We start from the raw sequence: 23,834 nt of genomic DNA, 5'->3' as shown, positions 1-23,834 counted from the left end.
ATGATTTCTCTTATTGCTTTGTAATTACAAAATATTCTCAGAACACTTTTGTATTTTAAAATTAAGTCCTCAGAATGACTTAATGAGAGAAGAACCGAGAGATTATATCTCACCTTGTTTATGTTTGTTTTATTTGACTTATCAGTGATACAGTTTTCTACTGTTGTTGCACTAAGTTCACCTTTCTTTGCGAAACTGTTTAGTGTATCATTTACTGGTTTGTACATTTATAAACAAGTGTTTGGGGTAAAATCATCCAGTCTTGGAAACTGGCAGGAGGGGAATTCCATGTAGGAGTTTCACAGATTGTTTCTTGGGTGGGAGAACAGCTGGATCGAGATGGGCTTTAAGGTCCCTTCCAACCCAAATCATTCTGGGATTCTGTGATTCAGTGATATCTGGAATTTTTTACAAACCTGGAGAGAACAGCTTTCTTCACTTTCTGAATGAGCAAGCCATGTGCCATATCCTGGAGCAGGACTTATTTCCTTGTAGTACCTGGCTTGTTTCTGGTCACATCAGCCAGAGCTTGTTAGTGATGACTTGAGGTGAAAGGAGAACAAGGCATCCGAATTCACTTGGGTAATGGTTTGATTTCCTGCCACGTTTCTAAGACTCAATCCTTGTGCTTTATGTGTGTCTTTGGAACACCAGGGAATTTGTTTTGACGTTGTCATACATTGGGTACACAAAGGCAAAAGGTCTTGATCCCTGCACAGTCTATCTCAGAATCACAGACTGGTGTGAGTTGGGAGGGACTTCAAGCTCATGTCATTCCAACCCCCTGCCATGGTTAGGGACACCTTCCACTAGACCAGGTTGCTCTAAGCCCCATCCAGCCTGGTCATATTCCCCCCACTGTCTCTGCCCACCTGAAATGCTGAGGTGCACTTGTTAATTGGTAGCTGGGACACAGCCTTGTCCATGCAAAGCTGCCATAGCACTGAGATGGATTTTTTTGTCTTTGTCTAGAGCTGAAAAGTGAAAAAAAAAAAGCCTCACACTAGACTTCAAAGCAGCCCGTGTTCCTGTTGGTACCTCTGGGAACAGGAGATGCTTTCATGCTGCCCCACCTGAAATCCCCCTGTGAGCTGAGCCACAGCATATCCAAGAAGTACATTTTGAGGTGTAGACAGGGACCTTCCCAACTAAAATTTTATTGGCAGTTTTGTCATCCACAGGGAGAGGTCTGGGGTGTTTTGGCATAATCTAACTGGATATAAGGTGGAGCAGGAAGTAGTTTCTCTGTAGATTAGTGTCTTTGGTACAGAATATATTTTGCAGTGATTCAAAGGCTGTAGATTAAAAAGAAAACTAAAGAAATAAACCTGTTATGTCTTGCACAGATGCTGAGGGGAAGCAGAGGCAGCTGGGTGCCAACAGGGCACCTAGTCAACGAGGATGCAGAATTTGGCCTCAAAATTCCCCTGAGACTGGAGGAAGGAGCCATGGTGCAGCACTCTGCTAATCAGAGGCTCCACACTCTTGGTTTTCTGAGGGGTTAGATAAATATATCTTAGATTTAATCACTATTTAAAAGAGAAAAAAGCCATGCCCTTCTCTTTATAATCTTTTCCTTAGAACTGTGCCATAAACTCATCATAGCCTGAATGTTTCAAAAGTTATACAGAAGGTGAGCTAGCAAGGCTCTTGAAAAATTCTAAACCACACTTCATTGTCCAGCTATCTTATGTAAGTCTATTGTATTTACACTGATCTTATATAATTTTGTTTTAATCTTTATTATATGAAATTTCTGTTCAGTTTTTAGCTCTCCTTTAGGAATAGACATTTAAAGATTATTTAACAGTAAGTTTGAAAGGAGAGACTAATTAAAAATATGAAGGTGGTGGTGAAACAGGTCTGTTTCTTAGGTACATCATTCGAGCTCCTATCAGATATTAGAAATTAGACAACATTTTTTTTTCCCAAGATCAAGAAGAATCACAGAATCATTAAGATTGGAAAAGCCCTGTGAGACCATCGAGAACAGCCACTCCCCAGCACTACCAAGGCCACCACTGCCCTATGTTCTCAAGTGCCACATCCACATGGCTTTTAAATCCCTCCAGGGATGGGGACTCCACCACCTCCCTGGGCAGCCTCTTCCGATGCCTGACCACCCTTTCTCTGAAGAAATTCCTCCTGATGTCCAACCTGAACCTCCCCTGGCATGACCTAAGGCTGTTTCCTCCTGTCCTGTCCCTTGTTCCCTGAGAGCAGAGCCTGACCCCCACCTGGTTCCACCCTCCTATCAGGGAGTTTCAGAGAGTGAGACGGTCCCCCCTGAGCCTCCTTTCCTCCAGGCTGAGCCTCCCCAGCTCTCTCAGCCACTCCTGGTGCTCCAGACCCTTCCCCAGCTCCATTCCCTTCTCTGGAAAGTTAATGCAGCAGATTTCTGTATCAAAGCCTTCAGTGTGGTGCCACAGTAAGGTGTAAGCTGGAGGTCTGGATTGCAGCGTTATCTATAGGGTGAATAAGGAATGAGCTCTCCCAGTTTTGATGGTCTCAGAATCCCTGATCCCGGCTCTTGTTCTTTCGGGAGCCGTTCCATCCACAAGCCCCTTATGCAGCATGCAGAGTCTGGCTGTGGGATCAATGGCTCAGTGTGTCCCTGCAGTGGGGCCAGCTCAGCTCCATAAATCCCTGGAACACCTGCCTTGCTTGGCCTCGGATGAACATTGTGCTGGGTGAGAGCAGGGAGGGGGAGAGGGCCCATCCGCGGGAGGGCTGAGCCCTGGAAAAACTTTACCGTAAAAACACCCAGGGAAAGATACTGAAGCAGCTGGAGGAAGTACAGGCAGGGATTTCTTATAAATCATCTCTGTGTCTGCTAAAAGGAGAATTCCCGCAGACGTCAACTGTTCCCGACTCTGGCGAGAGCCCCGGGGGCGTTGGAGCTGGGTGACATCACAAGGAGAAGGAATGAATTCACACGGAGGGTGACGCCAGGGAACTAAATTCCTGGGTTTGCCGGCTGAGTTGTGCCTGGCAAAGCGGAGCAGGGAAAGGCAGAGCACCAGGAGAGGTTTGATAAGTGTCTTAGTTGTGATCTGAGTCCCATTTTGGGGCCAAGAGCTTCCTGGTGTCCTAAACAAATGTTTCCTGTTAACCCTTTCTGAGGATGAAGAGCAGAAGGGAAGGTGCTGGTTTTGTGCACTGTCCACACCAGTCCTGGTGTTGGGCCAAGTTGTCCAGTCCCCTGTGACCACCTTGGTAGGGCCATCGAGCTCCCAGTGTTATACAAGACCATAACTGGGGAGAGCAGCTTGATTCCATCTGTTTGCAGTTAAAGACACTTATGAGAACAGAGATTTACTGGGGAAAGTGGCAGTGAAGGAGATGCTGTAGCTCACCATGTAAAGTGCATAAAAGGACTTTCTGAGAAGAGAATAAATATTGGCTGAAGGAATAGACATCTGTGAGTGAAGGTTTGAAGTGGGTCTATATTGAATGTCCTAGTTTCACTCACATCACAAAAGGCTCCCTACATTTTTTCATCCATAAAGATAGTAAATTGTTTGGAGTGGAATCTGGAAGAACAAGCTGACCCTCTTTTGCTTTACTACATTAAAATTATACAGTGTTTTAAGAACTATTCTATTAAACTCTACACTCACAGCTACTCTCCCAGCCCATTTTTAGCTCTGGTAAATCTAATAACTCGTGCAATATTATACATTTATTTCATATTAAAAGTATTAGGAACTAGATTCTAGGAAAAAGTCTGTTTTCATGAGGAAATGCAGAAAATTGTGAAAGCCCTAGTGAAGATATCACCTTCCATGTGTCAGTACAACAGTGTGTGAAAGGATGAGTAGTGTGCAGCTAATGTATGTCAGAACATTCCTAATGCAGGCTGGAAGGTGCTGGGGCTGCAGGGATGCACAGGCAGAGAGGGAACGTTTCATAGAGTTGTGGAATGGTTTAGGTTGGAAGGGACCTTAAAGACCATCTTGTCCCATCACCCTGCCACGAGCAGGGACCCTTCCACTAGACCAAGTTGCTCCAAGCCCCGTCCAACCTAGTCTTGGACACTTCCAGGGATGGGGCAGCCACAGCTTCTCTGGGCAATCTGCGCCAGGGCATCTCCACCCTTACAGATGAGAATTCCTTCCCAATATCCCATCTATCCCTGCCCCCTGGCAATGGGAAGCCAATCTCCCTTGTCCTGTTCCTCCAGGCACTTGTCCAAAGTCCCTCTCCAGCTCTCCTGGAGCCTCTTTAGGCATTGGAGGGGCTCTAAGTTGTCCCTGAAGCCTTCTCTTCTGCAGGTGAACACCCCCAGCTCTCCCAGTCTGTCTCCAGAGCAGAGGAACTCCAGCCCTCGGAGCATCTCCATGGCCCTTTATAGAATACGGGATGGAGTTTGTGAGTATCGACCAGCCCCCTCACATAACACTTTCCTGTCCTTGTCAGCACTCCCGTTCATCCATCAGTAACTCTGCAATTCCATCCTCCTCCTCAGAAGAGGTGTAATTTGTCAGGACTGGTGCTGCAGAGCTGAGTCCAAGGTAGCAAGCTCCCGTGCCAGGGAGCCAAGGCCATGGCACAGCTCCTGCAAGCTCACAGCTGGGGACTGCACAGCAGCCAAGATTTCCGCACCAAATTCTGTATGTCTTTGCTTCTCTGAGTTTGAGTCGTGAACTTACCAGTCACACATTTTTATGTAATTTAATATCTTTTCCGTGGCTTCATTTTCTCTTCTAATATTAAAAAAAGAAAAGGAAAAGCTCTCCTGGGCATGAATGAGGATTTATGTAATAGGTTGCAATGGCTCCATCAAAGCCATTGTGCTCTGTCTTGTGAATATCTATTTAATCAGTGGTTTTAAAAGACCTTATTTGTGCTAAGTGATTTTTCTTTCTTAGACTGCAGCAAGAATCTCCTACTCTTCTGGAGACAGAGTGCAGCCAGTGCAGCTACTCTGGGCTTGAATGGCACTATTGAACCAGCTTTGTGCTGGCAAGAGGTTCAAGTACCAGAGACGCTATTCAGATGATTATGGAGCTGGTGCAGGAGTTAGGGAAGGAGCACTGCAGGATGCTGCTTCTCTGATGAAGTGCTGGGGTGTATTAACTGATCTATTACACTCAAGTCAATAAGGAACTTGTTGTGCTTGCATTTTCTACACTACAGATTTGCTGGAGAAGCTGTATGGGTGGCCTCTGTAATTTAGAAGTTAGGCCAACTCTTGATGTCTTGGCACCCAGGAGGTTTCAGCCCCTGCTCCCAGGGAGAACTTTACTCCATCAGCCCTCAAAGAGCTGCCCTCACTGTGCAGGTCAGAGCACTGTGCAGTGAAGCCACCACTGGGCCAGAGTGTGGGAGAGTCATGGGGGGATGAGGCTCATTAGCGTGTCCATAGTTGTATTCTCAGTTCTCAGGCTGTCTCGGTGGTCGCTGACTTTTTGCTTCCGCCTCACCCAAGGCAATGAAAAGGGCTGGGAGTTCATTCTAGCTTTGCTCACTGGGACAAGTGGAACCCACGCGTATAAATTTAGGCAGAATTTGGGGGTTGTGTGTGGCGAGTTAACAGCTCACACAGAAACGTTGATGTTTTTAGCTTAAATCACAGAACATTTCTTAAAACAGTAAAGTAAAAAGCCATCGTGGATAAGATGTTCTGACCCATAATAACTCTTTACACCTCAGCAGGGTGACTCCTGCACGGCCTCACAGCCTGGCACAGGCTGTTTTCTCCTCTGCTCCGTGTCACTGAACATGCTGCACAGTCTTGCCCAATTAAAGCAGAACCTTGGCAGAAAGCAAAAATCACCAACCATTTAGGGCTGACTGCTCAGCACAGAAGGGCTTGACACTAGGGTTTTGTTCCCTGTTGCCTCCCCTGCCACCCTGCTATCTTGTTTGCTCTTCACATGACTGGCCATCAGGCCCTTGATATCTGTGTGGCATTTGATGTCCCCTCAGTCAGATGTTGTGCTGGGTGACGCCAGGGCACTATTATAGGGTGTCACATTTTATCCTGGCTGAGCCATATCCAGAGAATACCCGTTGTTTGCCTCCCACTCTGGCTCTGTGATCTTGATCGTTCCCAGACACTGCCGGAGGCTGGCAGACGGGTGGCACCCAGGACGTCGCTCTGGGACTGATTGGTTTCTTGGCCATCATCCAGTTCCAAGCACATCAACACATTTGCAGAAAGATTTTCCTAACCCAAAAACTCAGGGCTGGCCTGAGCTCTTCCATGAAGGACAGAAGGAGACGGATTTCTGCTGGAGTTCAGTAAAAGCCTAAATGGGGAAAAGTTTCAAGAGCCACATCTTGGCTTGGGCTAGAGAAGACAAGAGGCCTGAGGTGGGGTGGAAGGGGGTGCACTGGACCTAAGTCTCCTTCTAGGTTGCTGCTGGGATTTAATCTCAGCTCGAACAGGCTAATTTAAATTCATCTTTCCAACTGAAATGATATGGTTGGCAGCGATTTAGCGTGGGAAGCTTTGCTGCAAGCAGACAAAGGGTTAAACACCTTGTTGGGTGCTGAGTTGCAGGAAAAAGGCTTCCTTCTGCAGCTTGTAGAGTTATTGACCTGAAAAGCTGTATCGAGCACACACTGCTGGGCTCAGCCCCGCAGGAGGTGTTGGTGTGCACAGGGTGTTTGTTCAGAGCCCTGGTATCGCTGGGGCCTGGGGTGCTGCAGCCCTGCCTGCCCTGCCTGCCCTTCCTGCCACACCAGTGTCCCCCCATCCAGCCCCTCATCAAGGCTTTCAGCAGCTCCTCAATAGTTGTGGGTGTTTTCACAGAAACATAGAATCATTAGGGTTGGAAGGGACCTCTGGAGATCATCCGATCCAGCCCCCCTGCCCAGGCAGAGTCACCTGGAAAAGGTGACACAGGAACATGTCCAGGTGGGATTGGAATGTCTCCAGAGAGGGAGGCTCCACACCCTACCTGGGCAGCTGTTCCTGTGCTCTACCACCCTCTATGGAAAGAAGTTCTTACTTCTGTTGAGGTGGTACTACTTGTGTTTTAGTTTATGGCCATTGCTTCTTGTCCTGTCATTGGGCACCACTGAACAGAGCCTGGCACCATCTGTTTCAGCAGCTCCTCACTGGCTTCAGGTGCTTTCAGCAGCTCCTCACTAATTTCAGTTGTTTTCAGCAACTCCTCTCTAGTTTCAGGTGTTTTCTCTCCCCTGTTTCATCCATGAAATTAAATATTTCTTCCTTCCCCTTGGAGTAACCCATCACTGTGTACTCTTCCCAGGTTTTGCCACAGTGAATGTTTTCACACAATGAGTCAATATTTTTAAATGGATCCATTTTGCCCATTGATCACCTCTGCTCACTCATACTTTGTTAGCTCAGGCCAAACCTTTATCAATACCCTGAAATACCCAGGATGTCTCAATTCTATTAGCTCAAGAATGGAGCTTTTACTGTGGTGACGCAAATCTTTAACTACTATCAGATGTAATGATTTTGTGCCAGGCCTACACATTTGTGTTTATTCACACTGAAAACTTCACCTTCTCTGTTATTAAATGGTAATCAATTGTGGCAAGTGCTCTGCTCATATTTCTTCCAAATCTCCCAGTCACTGTGGCTGTGTTGTTTGATGCTCCTGGACTTGTTGACTTATAGCTGCATTTCAGATATTGATAGTTTTGAGCTGAAGTTTGCTCAGTGCCCCCATGTCTCTATTTCTTTTGAACAGTGCAGCTTTATGGTTTGTAGTGACTCCAGTGTTTCCAGCAAGTGATTTTCAACATGAGACAGTTTCTAAGGGATCCTTAATCAAAATGAGCCCTGAAGCAGGTCTGGAGAAGATTTGCAGATTTAGGGAACATAACAGTTATTAAATGATATTTTTGGTGCCAACAGTGCACTATTTGCTTTCACATCAGAGAAATCATTCATTCCCAAGAGACTTTTAGAAGCACAGCACAGAGCAGCTGGTTGAGGTGCAGGAGCCTTTCCAAAGGGCTTCACAGTGCGATGATCACCTGAGGTAGGGCTTGAGCAGGGAGATAATTTAGCAGTGAGAAGACACAGACTGTTACAAGCACAGACACGCTCTAGAGGAGTCACATGATGGTTGTGAAACTGTGTGTAGAGGAAGTGGCAAACTGAGTGTTTCAGCTGCATGTTGGGAACCAGGGATGGAGCAGAGATTCCTGCACTGTGTTGGTGAGAGTGGAAAAACTGGGATGGTGTTGATCCAGGCTCCCAACAAGGGATGACCTGTGTGGACACACCAGGGTTTGGAAGACTTGTTTTGGATGGAGAAGCAAGCTGGAAGGATGCTGGAAAAGTTCAGGGGAAATAAAAACAGATAATGGATATCATATGTGCTGAGTGATAGTGTTTCCCTCCTTCCTGAAGTATCCTGTGCTCAGTAGCTGGCAGTCCTGCAAGGACTCCACCACACCTGGAAAAGCTGAAGCCTTGTGTCTGCTGCATGACCTCACCATTTGGCATAAACTACATGAGATATGCTGCAGGACTTTTGTCCTGCCTGGCTGTTTGGGCTTGTAGTCACCACTTTAGAAGGTTTTATTCTTGCTGCCCACCATCTCTATCTTCTCTTTATGTTGTGGAAGGTTTCCCTTCTGCTAAATCCAGTTTGCTGTCCTGAATGATTAAAGCTTATTGCAGAGCATGTGACTTAATGGCAGAAAAAATAAATCTGTGGCTTAACTTCACCCTCTTCTTCCCCCTGTTATCAAACAGCCAGAGGAGGAAGGGAGGGAGTGTGGGCAGGCAGAGCATGTCCCTGCCGGTCCCTGCTGAGGCTGTGCAGGGGTCCCTTCCAGCTCACTGTCATTAGTAAAAATGCAAATTTATGGAAACGCTGTGTGGTGCACGCCCAGGGACGGCAGGCTTTGTATTCACTGCCTCTGCCTGTGCCTCAGCTGAGCCACGGGGTCATCAAAGTTATGGGAATGGCAGTGGGGGCAGAGGCCAGGCCGGAGGGTTCTCTACTGGGGTGGTGCAACACGATTTTAACACCAATCCCTTGCTTGGATTTTATTTAGACCACAGAACCCTGGACTGGTTTGGGTTGGAAGGGACCTTAAAGTCATCCAGTTCTACCCCCTGCCATGGGCAGGGAAACCTTCTGCTAGAACAGGTTGCTCCAAGCCCTGTCCAACCTGGCCTTGGACACTTCCAGGGATGGGGCAGCCACAGCTTCTCTGGGCAATCTGTGCCAGGGCCTCCCCACCCTCACAGGGGAGAATTCCTTCCCAATATCCCATGTAACCCTGTACTCTGGCAGTGGGAAGCCATTCCCTCTTGTACTGTTCCTCCAGGCCCTTGTCCCAAGTCCCTCTCCAGCTCTCTTGGAGCCTCTTTAGGCACTGGAAGGGGCTTTAAGGTCTCCCCAAGAGAAATGTTTAGTGAATTACTCCACTAGTTCCACCAGCAGTAACATCAAGTCAGTGTTTACCCCCCAGCACTCCCACAGGAAAGCTGTTTAGTGATCTGTCTGCTCTCGAGGCAAAAAATTTTTCTCTGATTTCCAACCTCAGTTTATTTATGTCCATTTTATGCCCATTTGTTCTTATGCCAGCTTGAAGATCCCTTCTTCTCCTCTGGCCTTTGCTTTTGGCTCACATGTGGGCAGGGCATCACCCCTCCACAGGGGGAGCAGCAGGTTCCCAACCCCCTTTCTGGTCCATGTGCCAAACCCCTCAGACAGAGCAAACACAGGACTTTCTGTCAAAGGGCCAGGTTTTCCCATCCTTGATATTTTTCCCTCAAATAGTATCAGTTGGCAGATGCTCATGATTTGGATGAGGCAACTTTTGCATTGAGCTTCTGCTGGGCCTCAAATGATCAATAAGAGCTATAAAAAAGATTGCCCTTGGAATCACATCAGTGTGCTCTGACATTTGCTATTGCAGCGTCCTTTCCTATGGATATAAAAGATGGAGAGTGCAGACATTTGAAAGATGTGAAGCAAGTAAAATTTTGCTGAAATGTACCCAGCTGGATTAATTATTTTAGGGGGCCTGAGTCTCCAAAGGATTTAATGATCTCAATACCATCTTAGGACATTTCACTGTCTTTTTGCTGACAGGCCACACAGATCTCAATTATGGATATAAATCCAAAAACCAGGTCAAATAATTATTCAAGTGGGAAGACTGGGTGTATTTCTGAGCACAGCAGCTTTCCACATGCCCTCTGTTGGGTGCTGGGGATGGGCTGAGGGGAGTTTAAAACATTAGTGCAGAAAAACTGTGAGTCTTCCAACTCAAAGGCTGTCTGTGCTCTCCGTTCAGCTCAGGCAAAATGGAAAACTCTGTGGTCTGTATAAGTGGTTAAAATGGTTGTCACTTTATCCTTGTCCCCAGCTTGTGTGACAGCAGGTGAGAACAGCTCTGTGATGTGCAGCTGGTGCCTGTGTGGTGCCGGATGGAGCTGTGGCAGAGCTGTGGTGGAGCAAAGCAACTCACTCTGAGCTTCACAGCCTGTTTGAAAAGGCAAAAGTGCCTCTTGGCATCATGCCAGGAGATCCTCTCTTTAAGGGCAGGCTGAAGTAAAGCATGACTCTGGCTGACAGGCTTCTGATGCTCTGGTTCCATACAGATACGGAAATGCTTTCCTGCATGCTGGAAGCAGAGGTCATTTGCTGGACTGCACCCTTGAGAGCCGTGCTGATGGTCTGCCTTTGCCATCAGGGCACTGTGTGCTTTGGGAAGAGAGTTAAGTGCAAATTACACTTAAAAGGTATATGAGATACTTGAAGACACATCGATAAAAGATGCAATGTAGGCCTGTAATTCCCCTTTTGTTACCAGTAATATCCTGGTGGAGAATAGGCAAGGCTGGACCCTGTGTCCCCACCTGCTGGGTGGAATTGCCCACCCCAAGATGGTTTGGGGCAGGGAGCAGGGCTTGTCCATAGGCACAAGTGCTGTAGGGTGTCCTGGGCCCCCACCAGAGGCATTTGGGGTCACCTGCAGCCCTGCATTGGAGTCTCCATCACATGAGCCAGGCTGCTGAGGGCAGCCTCCTCCATGGGAGGCAACATCCATGTGCTGTGCATTGGAAAAGAGAGTCTGTAGAATGTTATGGGGCTTGGATGGAGCTGTAAAAGCTGATGCTGAACAGAGCAGAACAGCCAGGCCAGACTGGAATAAACACTGTCCCATAACTTAAATGTAAACATCTGCATGTAAACTTGAATGTAAAGCTCTGTGTTTCACAGAGCAGGTGATGCCAAAATCCAGTGACTGTCTGGAGCACCGTGCTGTCCCTGTGCCACCTCTGCCACTGGCCACAAGCATGTGACTGTCCAGCACCTTCTCAGCAGGGAAAAAGTGGCAGTTATCCCCTTGGCAAGACCCAGCCGGGCCCTTCAGCACAGCAGAACCACAGCCCATGTGCCAGATGTTTGGTCTTGGTGAGCTGTGGGCAGGTAGTGGATGCTGGGCAGGAACACCTGGAAGGTGAGGAGAAGAGCTGTGTAAGTGCTTCACAGGGAGGGTTATCATGGAATCCTGGAATGGGCTGGGTTGGAAGGGACCTTAAAGTTCAACTCATTCTGCCCGCTGCCATGGGCAGGAACACCTTCCACTATCCCAGGTTGCTCCAAGCCCTGTCCAACCTGGCCTTGGACACTTCCAGGGATGGGGCAGCCACAGCTTCTCTGGGTAACCTGTGCCTGTAATAGCTTGTTAATACCTTGGCTGGGGCAGCAGTGGTAGGAAGGAAAGCAGCTACTCCAGCAATTGTTAGCTGGAATCTTTTCAGAAGGAAAAAGCCCTTAGGAAGTGGCATTGCTCTCTGTGCTGGGAGTGAGCACTCGCACACCCATCTGTGTTCCCAAGCTCTGGAAGAAAAAGCAGAGTGGGGTGTCTGCTGTGTTTGACTATGCCTTGCATTTTCCAGAGATTAATGGCAGTGAACCATAGGAAGAGGACAAACTAGCCCAGGATGTACATTTGGAAAATTAACAACTGATTTATAGAATTCAGGAATTCTTCTCTGGGGGACTTAAACAACCCCACAATGTTAGCTTGTTACAGGATAACGTCAAGCTACTTATCTGTAGTAAACATGAAAAGGATTAGATTTGTTGGAACCGTTCATGCTAAAAGAAAATCCCAACTCATTTTTACCTCCCTCTGTACTTTTCCAACCATCTCCCGGAGGCTGTTCCGACATGGCACGAGGTGCAGCTGGCACAGCACAGTGCTAGATGCTGTCCTTGACATTTGCTGCTGTGCAAACCGTGAGCCTCCCCAGGGTGCTGCTGATGAGTTCTGCTAGAGAGCTGAGAGGGCTCTGGCTCTGGATACTCACTGTTGTCTTTGAGCTATGCTGAGGATGGATCTGGGGTTGCAAAGGGAGCACCAGCAGCTCTCAGGTCTGTTTTGGGCTCTGAGTGTTGAAATCAGTCAAACTGGCATTCAAAGCCAAGGGCAAGGTAATGATTGTGGCCATGGTTATTCTGCCTCCTTTATATGCACTGAACAGGGGAGCTGCTAGAAAAAGTGGACCACAGAATCACAGAATGGTTTGGTTTGAAAGAGACCTTAAAAACCACCTCATTCCACTCCCCTGCCATGGGCAGGGACAGACACCTTCCACTAGACTGGATTGCTCCAAGCCCTGTCCAACCTGGCCTTGAACTTTTATATTTGGAGATTACAAAGTCAAGTAAACATATATTTTTGCTTTTTGATACATGCAGAGGCTTAATTACATGTTTAGCAGCAGATGACAGTTTATGTTACAAACACTTCAGAAGCTCTGCTGTGTTCTGTGCCAGGCAGCTGTGATACAGTGCTGGGGAGGGGCTGCAGGGGGCTGATGGCTCTACATTGGGCGGCTCAGGGGTTCATGCTCTGGAGATCACAGAATCCCACAGTGGTTTGGGTTGGAAGGACCCTTAAAGATCAACTCATTCCACCCCCTGCCATGGGCAGGGACACCTTCCACTAGACCAGGTTGCTCCAAGCCCTGTCCAACCTGGCCTTGGACACTTCCAGGGATGGGGCAGCCACAGCTTCTCTGGGCAACCTGTGCCAGGGCCTCATCACCCTCCCAGGGAAGGATTCCTTCCCAGTATCCCACCTAACCCTGTCCTCTGGCAGTGGGAAGCCGTTCCCCCTTGTACTGTCCCTCCAGGCCCTTGTATAAAGTCCATCTCCAGCTCTCTTGGAGCCCCTTTAGGCACTGGAAGAGGGTCTAAGCTGTCCCTGGAGCCTTCTCCTCTCCAGGTGAACACCCCCAGCTCTCCCAGCCTGTCCCCAGAGTAGAGGGGCTCCATCCCTTGGAGCATCTCTGTGGCCTCCTCTGGACTTGCTCCAGCAGCTCCACATCTTTCTAGTGTTGTTCCCCAGAGCTGGAGGCAGCACTGCAGGTTGGGTCTCACCTGGATAAAAAAGTTAGGAACAACATGATGGACAAACCTAGCAGAGGGATTTGAACACTTCTGAGTGGCTCTTGAGAGCAACAAGGTTTTCCCCTGGCTGGGAGAAGCTCAGGAGGGGAAGCAGGTCACTGCTACCTGGGGAGCCCTGTACCTGTGCCAGGCTCTGGCATGCCAATGATGTGTCCAACCCTACTTTATTAAGTGCCGATGGTTTCAAGCACAGGCCTTTCCACGTGGAAGATTATTTAGAAAAAGCAGCAAGGTGTTCTCATAATGGGGAACAGGGGCACAGCATTACACAGCAGGGCCAAGCAGTCATGCCTGTATAAGTCCGAGGTGTAAGAAACAGCATTTTTCGTTGCTAATGGTGATAAGAATCCTGGTGGATGTCTTGGTGACATACAAGGCTACAATGATTGTGAGAGGATCTTTATAATTATCAGAATCTGCCCAAACCTCTGTATTTTGGAAACATATTTGAGACCATCGTAAGGGTGGTACTGTAGTTAGAAGATTGGGAGTGATGTCCTCAGGAATGAGTCTGGGAAGGCAAAGCAGATGGTGAGCCCTCTTGGAGAGTCAGTGCTGTCATCTCAAGGAAAAGTGTCGATTCCCAACATAAACAAGAAAACCACAAGCCTGCCTTGTCTGATGGGCTGAAATGTGTTTGTGTTCCATACTACAGAGCAAACTGTGGGGCTGCACAGCTCTTGTGGAAACCATTTGACTTGCAATGGTTATTCAAATGACTCTGAATTACATCCAAATCACAGCACAATCCTATTTTGCAGTCTTTTTGCCAAATTTTGCCACATTCCAAGACTTCTCGTGGGCAATGGTAATCCAGAGACAGTATGTTCCCATGCTGGTGAAGGGTCTGGAGGGGAAGCCATGAGAGGAACAGCTGAGGGCACTTGGCTTGTTCATCCTGGAGGAGAGTGAGGGGAGACCTCATGAGGAGCTGCAGGTTCCTGTCAAAGGGAAGTAAAGGGGCAGCACTGATTTATTCTCTCTAGTGACCAGTGACAGGACCAGAGGGAATGGCCTGAAGCTGAGTCAAGAGAGGGTTAGGCTGGATCTTAGGAAAAGGTTCTTCCCCCAGAGGGTGGTCGGGCACTGAACAGTCTCCCCAGGGCAGTGGTCACAGCACCAAGGCTGACAGAGCTCAAGGAGTGTTTGGACACCACTCTCAGGGACAGGCTGGGATTGTTGGGGTGTCCTGTGCAGGGCCAGGAGTTGGACTGGATGATCCCTGTGGGTTCCTTCAAGCTCAGGATATTCCATGATTCTATGATATTGTAACTGTTACAGTAAAACTACAGAATTTGGACAGTTGGGGGTTGCTTTTATTAATTTCCTTTGTTTTGCAGAGTGACTCAGGAAAAACCTCGCTGTGTTTTGCAGTGATTTCTCCTGGCTCGCCATTGTGTGTCTGCTCATTACCGTTCATTACCATGTTCACTGTACATCACTGTGTCTCAGTCACAGCTTTCCCCAGGTCTAAGGCCAGTGTCCCCTCACTGCCTGTCAGAGCCAGCTTCAGCTAACTCCTGCCACCTGCTGTCACCTCCTTTCCTCTTCAACTCATTAACATCCTGCAGAAGGAAAAAGGAGATGGAGCTGTGCCTTTGACCCAGGTCACAGAGCAACAGGGTCCTTCCTATGCCTCCAGCTACTAAAGTGTTCATGCCCTCCAAAGATATTGAAAATCCCCATGACTTAGGTGGGACTTTCTGCAAGTGTGACTCAGGATAGGCCTAGACTAGCAAAGAGCTTGTTTTTATGTTAATGGAGGGAAAGAGAAGAGGTTTTGAGTATCTTCCACCTATCACAAGGCACAGAGGCCATGCTCCCCTCTTCCTAAACTTACTTTGCTGCAGAGTAGTTGTCTTTTCAAAGATCCCTCATCAGCCTTGCTCCTGCCTCCTGTCTTCACCTCTTACACACTTTTTAAACCTCTAAAGTGTGGACTTTTTCTCCCAAACCAGTTGCTGATGCCCACCAGTGAGCAGCAGGTATCAAACATCCAGTAGAAGCTCTGCTTGGCTAAATTCTCACATTTAGTTCAGAGCTGAATTTCCATTTGTGTCAGTAAACTGAATGTTCCCAACTGATGGTTTTGCAACAGTCTTTTGAGTAATCAGAGTTAATTTTCTGAATAGGTATGGAATAATTATTATCTGGCTGTTGTTTGTAGATGCCATAGTTACAGGGCTGAGTTTCTTCTGTTGAGTATTCTGTGGGTACAAATAAAGTGTACTCAGCCTGCCTTTGGTAAAAGGGCAGATAACAAAGAGTAAAAGCAAAGAACATTAATTGAGCCATTACCAGTTTCAAGATGCACTTCAGCAGCTGGGTAAGTAAACACTCCAGTGAGGGGTGGTGGATGTAGGAATCTCTTCAATGTGTACTGTGTTACACTGGTGTCCTACCTTTGCATTTCCAAAGGACCTAAAAATCCTTGCAGGGGTGCTCATGCATTTTTTAATTGCATTACTTGAATGCTTGTTCTCATGCATTTCTTAATTCTGGAGGAACCACATGTGGGACCAAATAGCATGAGACCAAAGTAGTCACCATCTGTCTGCAACCACAAGGAGCAGAGTAACCTCCAGCAGAGCTGGTCTGTCATTGCTGTCGTCGGTTGTTATTTTTTAATACTAATAATTTTTTTAAGCTAATACTTTATCTGCTCCTCCTGCAGCGGTTAAAGCAGAGCTGCAGAGCAGAGGGAGAGCCAGGGCCTTCCCTGCCACTGTGCTGAGGAGATCTTCTGGATTAAAGCACTGGAGGAGGCAGCAGTGGGGAGGGATGGAGAAATTCATGGCAGGGACCACAGCTTGGTATCATAGCCATGGCCCAGCAGGAGCAATAAATTGGGAGAACATTAGGAATGGGGAGTGGTATGTGGCACTGAGAAGCGAGAACTGAGCTCTCACTGTAAGTGAGGTGAAGCCTCAAAGTTCCAAAGGCAAGAAAATTCATCCTGAATGCAGCCTTATTTCATTTGGCTTCACTGGGGCATGGTCACACATCTGGTATTTATATCAGGTCCAAATGCCCAAGCAAAGGAGGCCAACCTGCTTATTTTCAGGGTTTACGAGGGGTGTCACTTGTTAAAGTGTCCAGGGTGATTTCAGCCACAAATTACAGCAGCCAAGTTACGAAACCTTAAGAAAGTGGGTGTATAATGGAAACGGTGACGGGAGGTTTGGAGTTTTTCTTTTTAATTTATTTTTAATCCCAGCTGTTTAAAATTCACTGAACTAATACCTTGAATGGCTAAAACGTGAGCTGTGACTGGGAAGAGACTTGGGCATCCATCTCACACAACTGCCAAGTTCTTGCCAACTTTGCAAGATTTCAAAATTTGTCCCAGAGTGGATGGGGACAGGGCTGGGCTGGAGGGGGGGTTGTCGTGTTGTAGCATCTTTAGTGCCTGTTATGCTTGTAAGGCTTGGAGTGAGATTTGGCAGATGGAACCCCCTGACTTGTGCAAGCATCCATGAGGGTGGAGTGTGGAGAGCTCCAGAGATTGGTGATGTTGTTTAGAATAATGGAATTCTGGAATGGTTTGGTTGGAAGCTCATCTCGTTACACCCCCCTGCCATGGGCAGGAACACCTTCCACTACACCAGGTTGCTCCAAGCCTCATCCAACCTGGCCTTGGACACTTCCAGGGATGGGGCAGCCACAGCTTCTCTGGGCAACCTGTCCCAGGGCCTCACACCCTCCCAGGGAGGAATTTCTTCTCCCTAATCTCTAACCTAACCCTGCCCTCTTCAGCTGCTGTGTGTTCATGCTGAGAGCCACAGAAGCTGTGCTGAGCCGAGAGAAATTCAGGCCAAAGGAAGCCTGAGCAGATGCAGCCAGGAAAGAGCCCTCCGGTGTAAATGTTTTATTGTCACGCAGAGTCCTGCTTGATACAATAGAAACATGCCAGCAAGAGGCTGCAGTAAATGCAGCCCTGCATCTCCTGTACTGAGCAAATTACATGGTGTGAGCAATGCAAACGTAACACAGGCACTGAAACACCTGTTTTGGCAGACGTGTGACACACAGTATGTGCTTTGTTCACAGCTTCGATGTGGAAAATGGCCCGTCCCCAGGTCGCAGCCCGCTGGACCCGCAGGCCAGCTCCTCGTCAGGACTCGTATTGCACACGACGTTCCCAGGCCACAGCCAGCGCCGGGAGTCGTTCCTGTACAGATCCGACAGCGACTACGACTTATCACCAAAGACCATGTCCAGGAACTCTTCTCTCCCAAGTGAACAGTAAGCAGAAATTCGGCTCACTAAGAACTTTACATGGCTGCTATAATCCTCAGAGCTCTGTTAAGAGGACTTATGAGTGGTACACTCATATTTCACAGCTGGAGCGCCCAAGAACGGGTGGTTTTACAGTCTGCCAAGGCAGATCCAACACCCCCCCCCCCATCCCATCCTTAAAACATTCCAGTTTTTCTCCATAATTTAGCTGAAGAGCTTTCAAATCCATATCCTGAAACAACAGAGAAGTTGTACTGTACTTATATTTACAGTATAGCTCTTCTCCATCCTGTTTAGTGTTAGCAGCTGCTTGCTAGAACTGAGCGCAAAATGAGCCAAGACAGATGGCTGAGCTCAAGAGGATCAATACACACAGAGCCTGGAGCTTAAATGAGTGCCCTGGATTTGCAGCCCTTTATTTTGAAAGGCCCAGTTTAAAGTTTTAAAGTGACCATTAAGCTATAAAAAAGGTGCTCGTAAAAAAAGTTGAGCTGTTGCGAAAGCCCTACAAGTTCTGTCACAAAATGGAGAACTAAATATTAGCAAGCTCCATGAGAATTCTCCTGAAAGAGAATATCCCTGCTGTGAGTTAACACGTAGTAAATGTTTACCAAAGTAACCACTCCAGATTATGCAAATGCCATGTTTGGTGTAAACGGTGGATTTAAACAATTGCCCAGTGTTCCCAGCAGTGTGTTGGGGTGGGGGAATCCCATCATTTCTCCCAAACTCATGGCTCCCTTTAGTCGAGTTGTCCATTCCCTGCAGGCATCGAGGCTCCAGCAGCACTTGGGGAAACCAGCACCCCCACACCAACTTGATTTTGACATCAGTGTTGAGACAATTTTAATTAAAATGTAGACTTCGCAGCACTGATACTGACAGGGGATGAGCTCTGTGGCAGCACAGGCAGGGACAATACTCTTTTGGAGGAGTCACGCAGTGGTGGACACATCTCCAGAGGTGCCCATGGCAGCCTGCAGCCTGTTCTGCCCTTGTTCGGGTGGGATCCTGTTGTTCCTTATGGGATTAATCACATAATTTGTTACAACATTGCTTCAGGAAGACCTTAGAGCCTCTTCCAATGCCTAAAGGAGCTCCAAGAGAGCCCCTTGTTTAGGTTGGAAGAGACCTCTAAGATCACCAGGTCCCACCCAGCATTACCTGACAAGGAGTGACAGGACAAGGGGGAATGGCTTCCCACTGCCAGAGGGCAGGGTTAGATGGAACAGTGGGAAGGAATTCTTCCCTGTGAGGGTGGGGAGGCCCTGGCACAGGTTACCCAGAGCAGCTGTGGCTGCCCCATTCCTGGAAGTGTCCAAGGCCAGCTTGGAGTAACCTGGTCTAATGGAAGATGTCCCTGCCCATGGCAAGGGGTTGAATGAGTTGATCTTTAAGGTCCCTTCCAACCCAAACCATTCCATGATTTGGTTATTCTATACCCCACCATCGCTCAGATAGGTAAATCATACTGGATTTTCCATACACACACAAGTACTATATATAATATCACCAAAAAAAATTCCCTCTTATCGATGGTGATGATATATTTTGCTCAGAACTTCTACTCAAATCTTCCATGATGAAAACAGTCGGACAAAACCCGGCGTCTGAATAACATTAAAGACTGCGACAGAGATCAACAAAAGCCAGGAAATTCAAAGGTGACCTTTCCCCGCACCATTATGTTTTTTTTTCCACCGCGGTGCAAGCGAGAGCCTTAACTTTTGAATTTCCTGGCTTTTACTGCCTGGTGTTCCCAATCCGAACACTCGCTCCAGCTGGGTTGTTTTGGATATACACTGTGACCTTTCCATTAGGAGCAACGTTTTATGTGGTGTTAAATAAACGCTGCGTGGGTTCGTGTGTTTTTGTGGCATGAGGAAAACACTCATTCCCAGAGGTGAATTTTGCTCTTTTAAAGGGTAAATTTATACATCAATTTATACAATTTCTCCATTTTTTATTAGGCACGGCGACGACCTGATTGTCACACCTTTCGCCCAGGTAAGTTGGTGGCGTATTGGCCTCTAAAATTGTTTTTAAAGCACTAAAGTGAAAAAGGTGACGCCTGTGGTTTTGTCTCCCTCAGGTCCTGGCCAGCCTAAGAAGCGTGAGGAACAACTTCACGCTCCTCACCAATTTACACGGCACCTCCAACAAGTAAGCCTGGCTTTTTAAGTTCCCTTTTTAAGTTCCCTTAAGGTCGCCCGGAGGAGGAGTCGGGGGGTTGGGGCCGGGCAGGGGCGGCGGGGGCCGGGGAGTGCTGTGCCTGAGGGCTCCTCCATCGCCCCCGCCCGGCTCGCCCGCCGCGGTTTGCGCGGGACGCCAGGGGGCGCCATGTCCTCTCCCCTGGTGGCATCCATCCCCTCAGCCCCTCATGGCGTCTGTCCCTCAGCCCCTCACAGTCCTCACCTCCTCCCGAGCAGGGAGCGAAGTGTTTCGGCTTGTGTGCTGTGTCTGATGTGCACCTCCAATCTTGGGTTCATTATTAGGCCCCCCCCCACCGCAAAAAAAGACAATGAGGGGCTGGAGTATGTCCAGAGAAGGGAAAGGAGCTGAGGAAGGGTCTGGAGCAACAGAAGTGGCTGAGAGAGCTGGAGGGGCTCAGTCTGGAGGAAAGGAGGCTCAGGCAGGACCTTCTCACTCTCTGCAACTCCCTGACAGGAGGGTGAAGCCAGGTGGTGGTTGGACTCTGCTCTCAGGGAACAAGGGCCAGGACAGGGGGAAACGGCCTCAAGGTATGCCAGGAGAGGTTTATTTTAATATCATGAAGAATTTCTTCACATAAATTTTTGTCCAGCCCTGGCACAGGTGCCCACAGCAGTGGTGGAGTCCCTGTCCCTTGGGGAATTTAAAAGACGTGTGGATGTGGCTCTTGGGGACATGGTTTAATGGTGACCTTGGCAGTGATGGGTGGGACCTGGTGATCTTAGAGGTCTCTTCCAACCTAAACAATTCCATGATCTTCCTCACTTTGCCGCCTTGACTGTCCCAAGTGTTCCACAGGTGCCCAGCTAAGAGCAGAGACATCATCACTGTTCAGTCAAGCCATGGTCCTGCCCTGCATTTCCATCACTGATTCACAAGGGAGTTGTTCATGGCAGATGCCAAGGATGAAGACCCCATGCATAAAGCTCTGGGGACAGCAAGAATTTTCTGGCAGGGCAGGCAACAGTGTCCTGCAGCTCGGCTCCACGGGGGCTGCCCAGGGAACTGGCCTGTGCCACCTACAGCCAGGGATCCCACATCACTTCCTTTGCTCTGAGTGGGGAAGGTGATGCTCTCAGAGAAGAATGTTGGGTTTTGTACCTGCTGAACAGGAGAAACCAAAGAAACCCTTTTTTATGCCTTTGTCCGGAACCACTGTTTTCCCTTGCCTATTTATACTGAGCCAGTCATCATCATCTTCTGGCCTGTTTTGCCCCAAGAGAGCTGTTTTGCGTCTAACCAACAATCATTCATTCTTGGCGATGTTGCCTGCGCACCCACCCATCCCATTTATCCCACCCTGAGACTGGCAGGCGCTGCTCGCTCCAAAGCATCCTGCCGGCTCCAGAAGCAAAGGATGAGGTGCAAAAATCCATTCCAGGGGGACACCATGGTCTTGCTTCACTGCTGCAGGTGTGAGTGGCGTCACCTGGATGCCCTCCACGAGCTCTGCATTCTCCCTTCCAACTCAGTATTGTATTTTACATAAAGCCCAGCATTTTATCCAGGCTTTCCTCCTGTTGATTTCTGTTTGCAAATTTTGATGGGAAGGAACCACCGCATTCCAAGATGGAGGTTAATAGAAAAACAGATGGCTGAAATAGATTCTTTTTTTTTTTAAGTTTTACTTTTTTGAACAGCTCGAGCATTTCAGCAGTTCCTAATGAGGAATCTGAAATCGGACGGGGCCGGAAGGAAGCGAGGGCGTAACCTGTAGGACACACAGGCATCTTACAGTGTCCTTTTGAAAACATTCCCAGATTTGATTGAGATATAAAGTCGTTTGCCCAGCCAAAGTAAAAGTCGCTAAATGTTTAAACCATTATATGCCAAACATCCAAATCTGTGGCAGAATGTGCTTCCAGGCGCTGAGGAGCTTCCCGCACAGTTTCCAAACAGCTCTGCTGGGTCACAGCCATGCTGCCAGCTCATGATTTTATCATATGTCTCATGATATGTGATATTTTACTTAAACTTCTGCACTGGGGATCATGAGAGTCTCAGCTTTTCTTTAACCCTTCCTCTCCTCTCTTTTTTCTTCCTCCTCCACTCATTCTGGCCTGAGAAAGAAAAAAGAGGATGCTGTCCCACATATTTGCTGGAAAATATGAATGTTAAGGGCTGGAGGAAAAAAAACAACCAGCAGTCGTATTTTTTGGACTTTAACGTCAGGGTTCTTAAGGCAGTTTCCTGATTGGAAAAGAGGAGAGTATGATTAATGGGTTTGGAGTGCTGGAGTTTGGCAATTGTGGCCCAGGACATGGTCAGAAAGCATCCAGTGCCTGCTCTTTTTCATGCCCGCCGGCAAGAGGGAAGGAGCGGGAAGGGGGAGCTGTGAACACTTGAGCGGAGTGATGGCCAAGAAGAGATGTTGCTGTTGAAAGCCACATCTCTGGGTCTCCGTTGCCTGCGCCCTGGTTGCCACAAAAACAGGATGGGCACGGCCATAAATTGGAGGATGCCGGGAGCAGTTGTTCCCTTTCCAGGCTTTGGAGCGGGGAATACCCTCCTGACTAGCAGTTCATGCGTCCCCGCCCCCCCCAAAGGCATGTCTGTGCAGCTCAGGGTTTGGAGATACCTGGAGCACATCTCCCCCGATACTGGAAGCGCTGCAGCCGCAGCATCATGTCCCTATTGGGGAGTTTCTGTTTTTGAGAGATTTCAAGATTTGCCTTTTCAAAGGCTCAGCAGAGGCAGGTCAGGGCAGATTTTCAGAGAATTGTGTGCCCTGTGCTGAACCCTTCGAAGAATCTGGGTCCTGCACATCCCTCCAGAACAGCCAAGCCTTTGAAATCCCAGGGAGCCTGCTGGTGGGAGCAGGCTGTGGAGGCTGGCCAGCCCCACGCTGCTGGTGGGTCCAGAGGCCGGGATCAAGGGTGGAACCAGAGATCTCACCTGGGCAGCAAGGCCTTCCTGGAGCACTTCTGAAGAACCCCCCGGAGCTACAATTGCAGCAGAATTGAGCCGCTTGCCTCCTTTGATTTTAGCTTCAAAGGAGAGCTGGCAAATAATGGATGTTCAGTTCAGTGGCTGACTCAAAAAATTGGGGTTAGGAGGCTGGCAAAGAGAGTGTGGGGAAATCTGGCTGCAGTTAAAATGTATCTGAAACTTCTTAGGGAAGCAGAAGCCCAAAGTTTCATTTTTGGTCAGCCTGAAGTACTGCCTTCAATCTGAACTGAAGTATCTTGATTTTGGTGTCAACTCTTTTTAACTCCTTTAAAAAAGAAGTCTCCAATGATGGTTTCAACTTGAAAAAGTAACAGCTTTATTTGGCAAATCTCACAGAGAACTATGTTGACATTTGGAGAGATACTGCACCTTTTTCCACTCAGACCCTCTTGGCTTGACTTGAACCAGTTTTTCAAATAGATTTTGGTCCTTCTGAAATCCAGGCTTTGCTGATGACATTTTTGCTCCCAGTGAAAAAAATGTCCTTCAGCTGTTTCAGAGCTTAACACTGGTGACTGCAGCATCCTTTTACTTCAGGAGCAATTCAGATGTTACCTGCAGGGTTTAAAGACACACTTCTGACCTTACCTATGGCATTGCCTTGCAACAGTTTGATATTACTTCAGGGTCCATTCCAGTCTCTGTAGGGAAAAGCTTTCTGGGAGAAGGCCTTGACCCTGGGGAAGCCACTGACCCTTTCAGCCACAGAGACAGGCCCTTGCTGACTTCCAGGTGTATTTTGAGCAGAAAGTGGCAAAGGCAGCATGGGATGATGGCACATTTCCAGCATGTGTGTGTGCCTAGCCAGGGGACGTACATCTTTGGGTTTTCCTAACAGGTCTGCCCATAGTGCTCAACAAGTCATTGTAAAGTGTTTTGGGCTTCTTTGTGAGATTGAAAAAAGGATTTTTAACAGGGGGAGTAGACAGAACTGCCAGCAGCATTTGGAATGATAAAATAATACCTATTGACAGAGTATTCTCTATCCCTCATAGGAGATCTCCAGCCACCAGTCAGCCACCTGTGTCCAGGGTTAACCTGCAAGGTACGTGTGGGACT

The 23,834-nt window shown here is 48.1% G+C and overlaps 1 protein-coding gene across 3 annotated transcripts in view; it reads left to right on the top strand.

Moving 5' to 3' along the window:
* The window catches only part of PDE4B (phosphodiesterase 4B), a 156,942-nt gene that overhangs the window by 78,051 nt on the left and 55,057 nt on the right, over positions 1 to 23,834 (top strand). For 2 of the 3 annotated variants that reach the window (XM_027651401.1, XM_027651402.1), the window contains exons 2-5: positions 17,427 to 17,621; positions 19,586 to 19,622; positions 19,708 to 19,778; positions 23,771 to 23,820. In XM_027651401.1, the coding sequence (XP_027507202.1) occupies positions 17,427 to 17,621; positions 19,586 to 19,622; positions 19,708 to 19,778; positions 23,771 to 23,820 (353 nt within the window). The remainder of the gene's footprint in view (positions 1 to 17,426; positions 17,622 to 19,585; positions 19,623 to 19,707; positions 19,779 to 23,770; positions 23,821 to 23,834) is intronic. The other variant, XM_027651407.1, reaches the window with a different exon arrangement.

The sequence above is a fragment of the Corapipo altera genome, unplaced genomic scaffold, assembly GCF_003945725.1.
Source record: "Corapipo altera isolate COAL_440 unplaced genomic scaffold, ASM394572v1 57, whole genome shotgun sequence".
Taxonomy (NCBI): domain Eukaryota; kingdom Metazoa; phylum Chordata; class Aves; order Passeriformes; family Pipridae; genus Corapipo; species Corapipo altera.
Note: the sequence above shows the minus strand (reverse complement) of the source record. Positions and strands in the feature narration are given on the sequence as shown.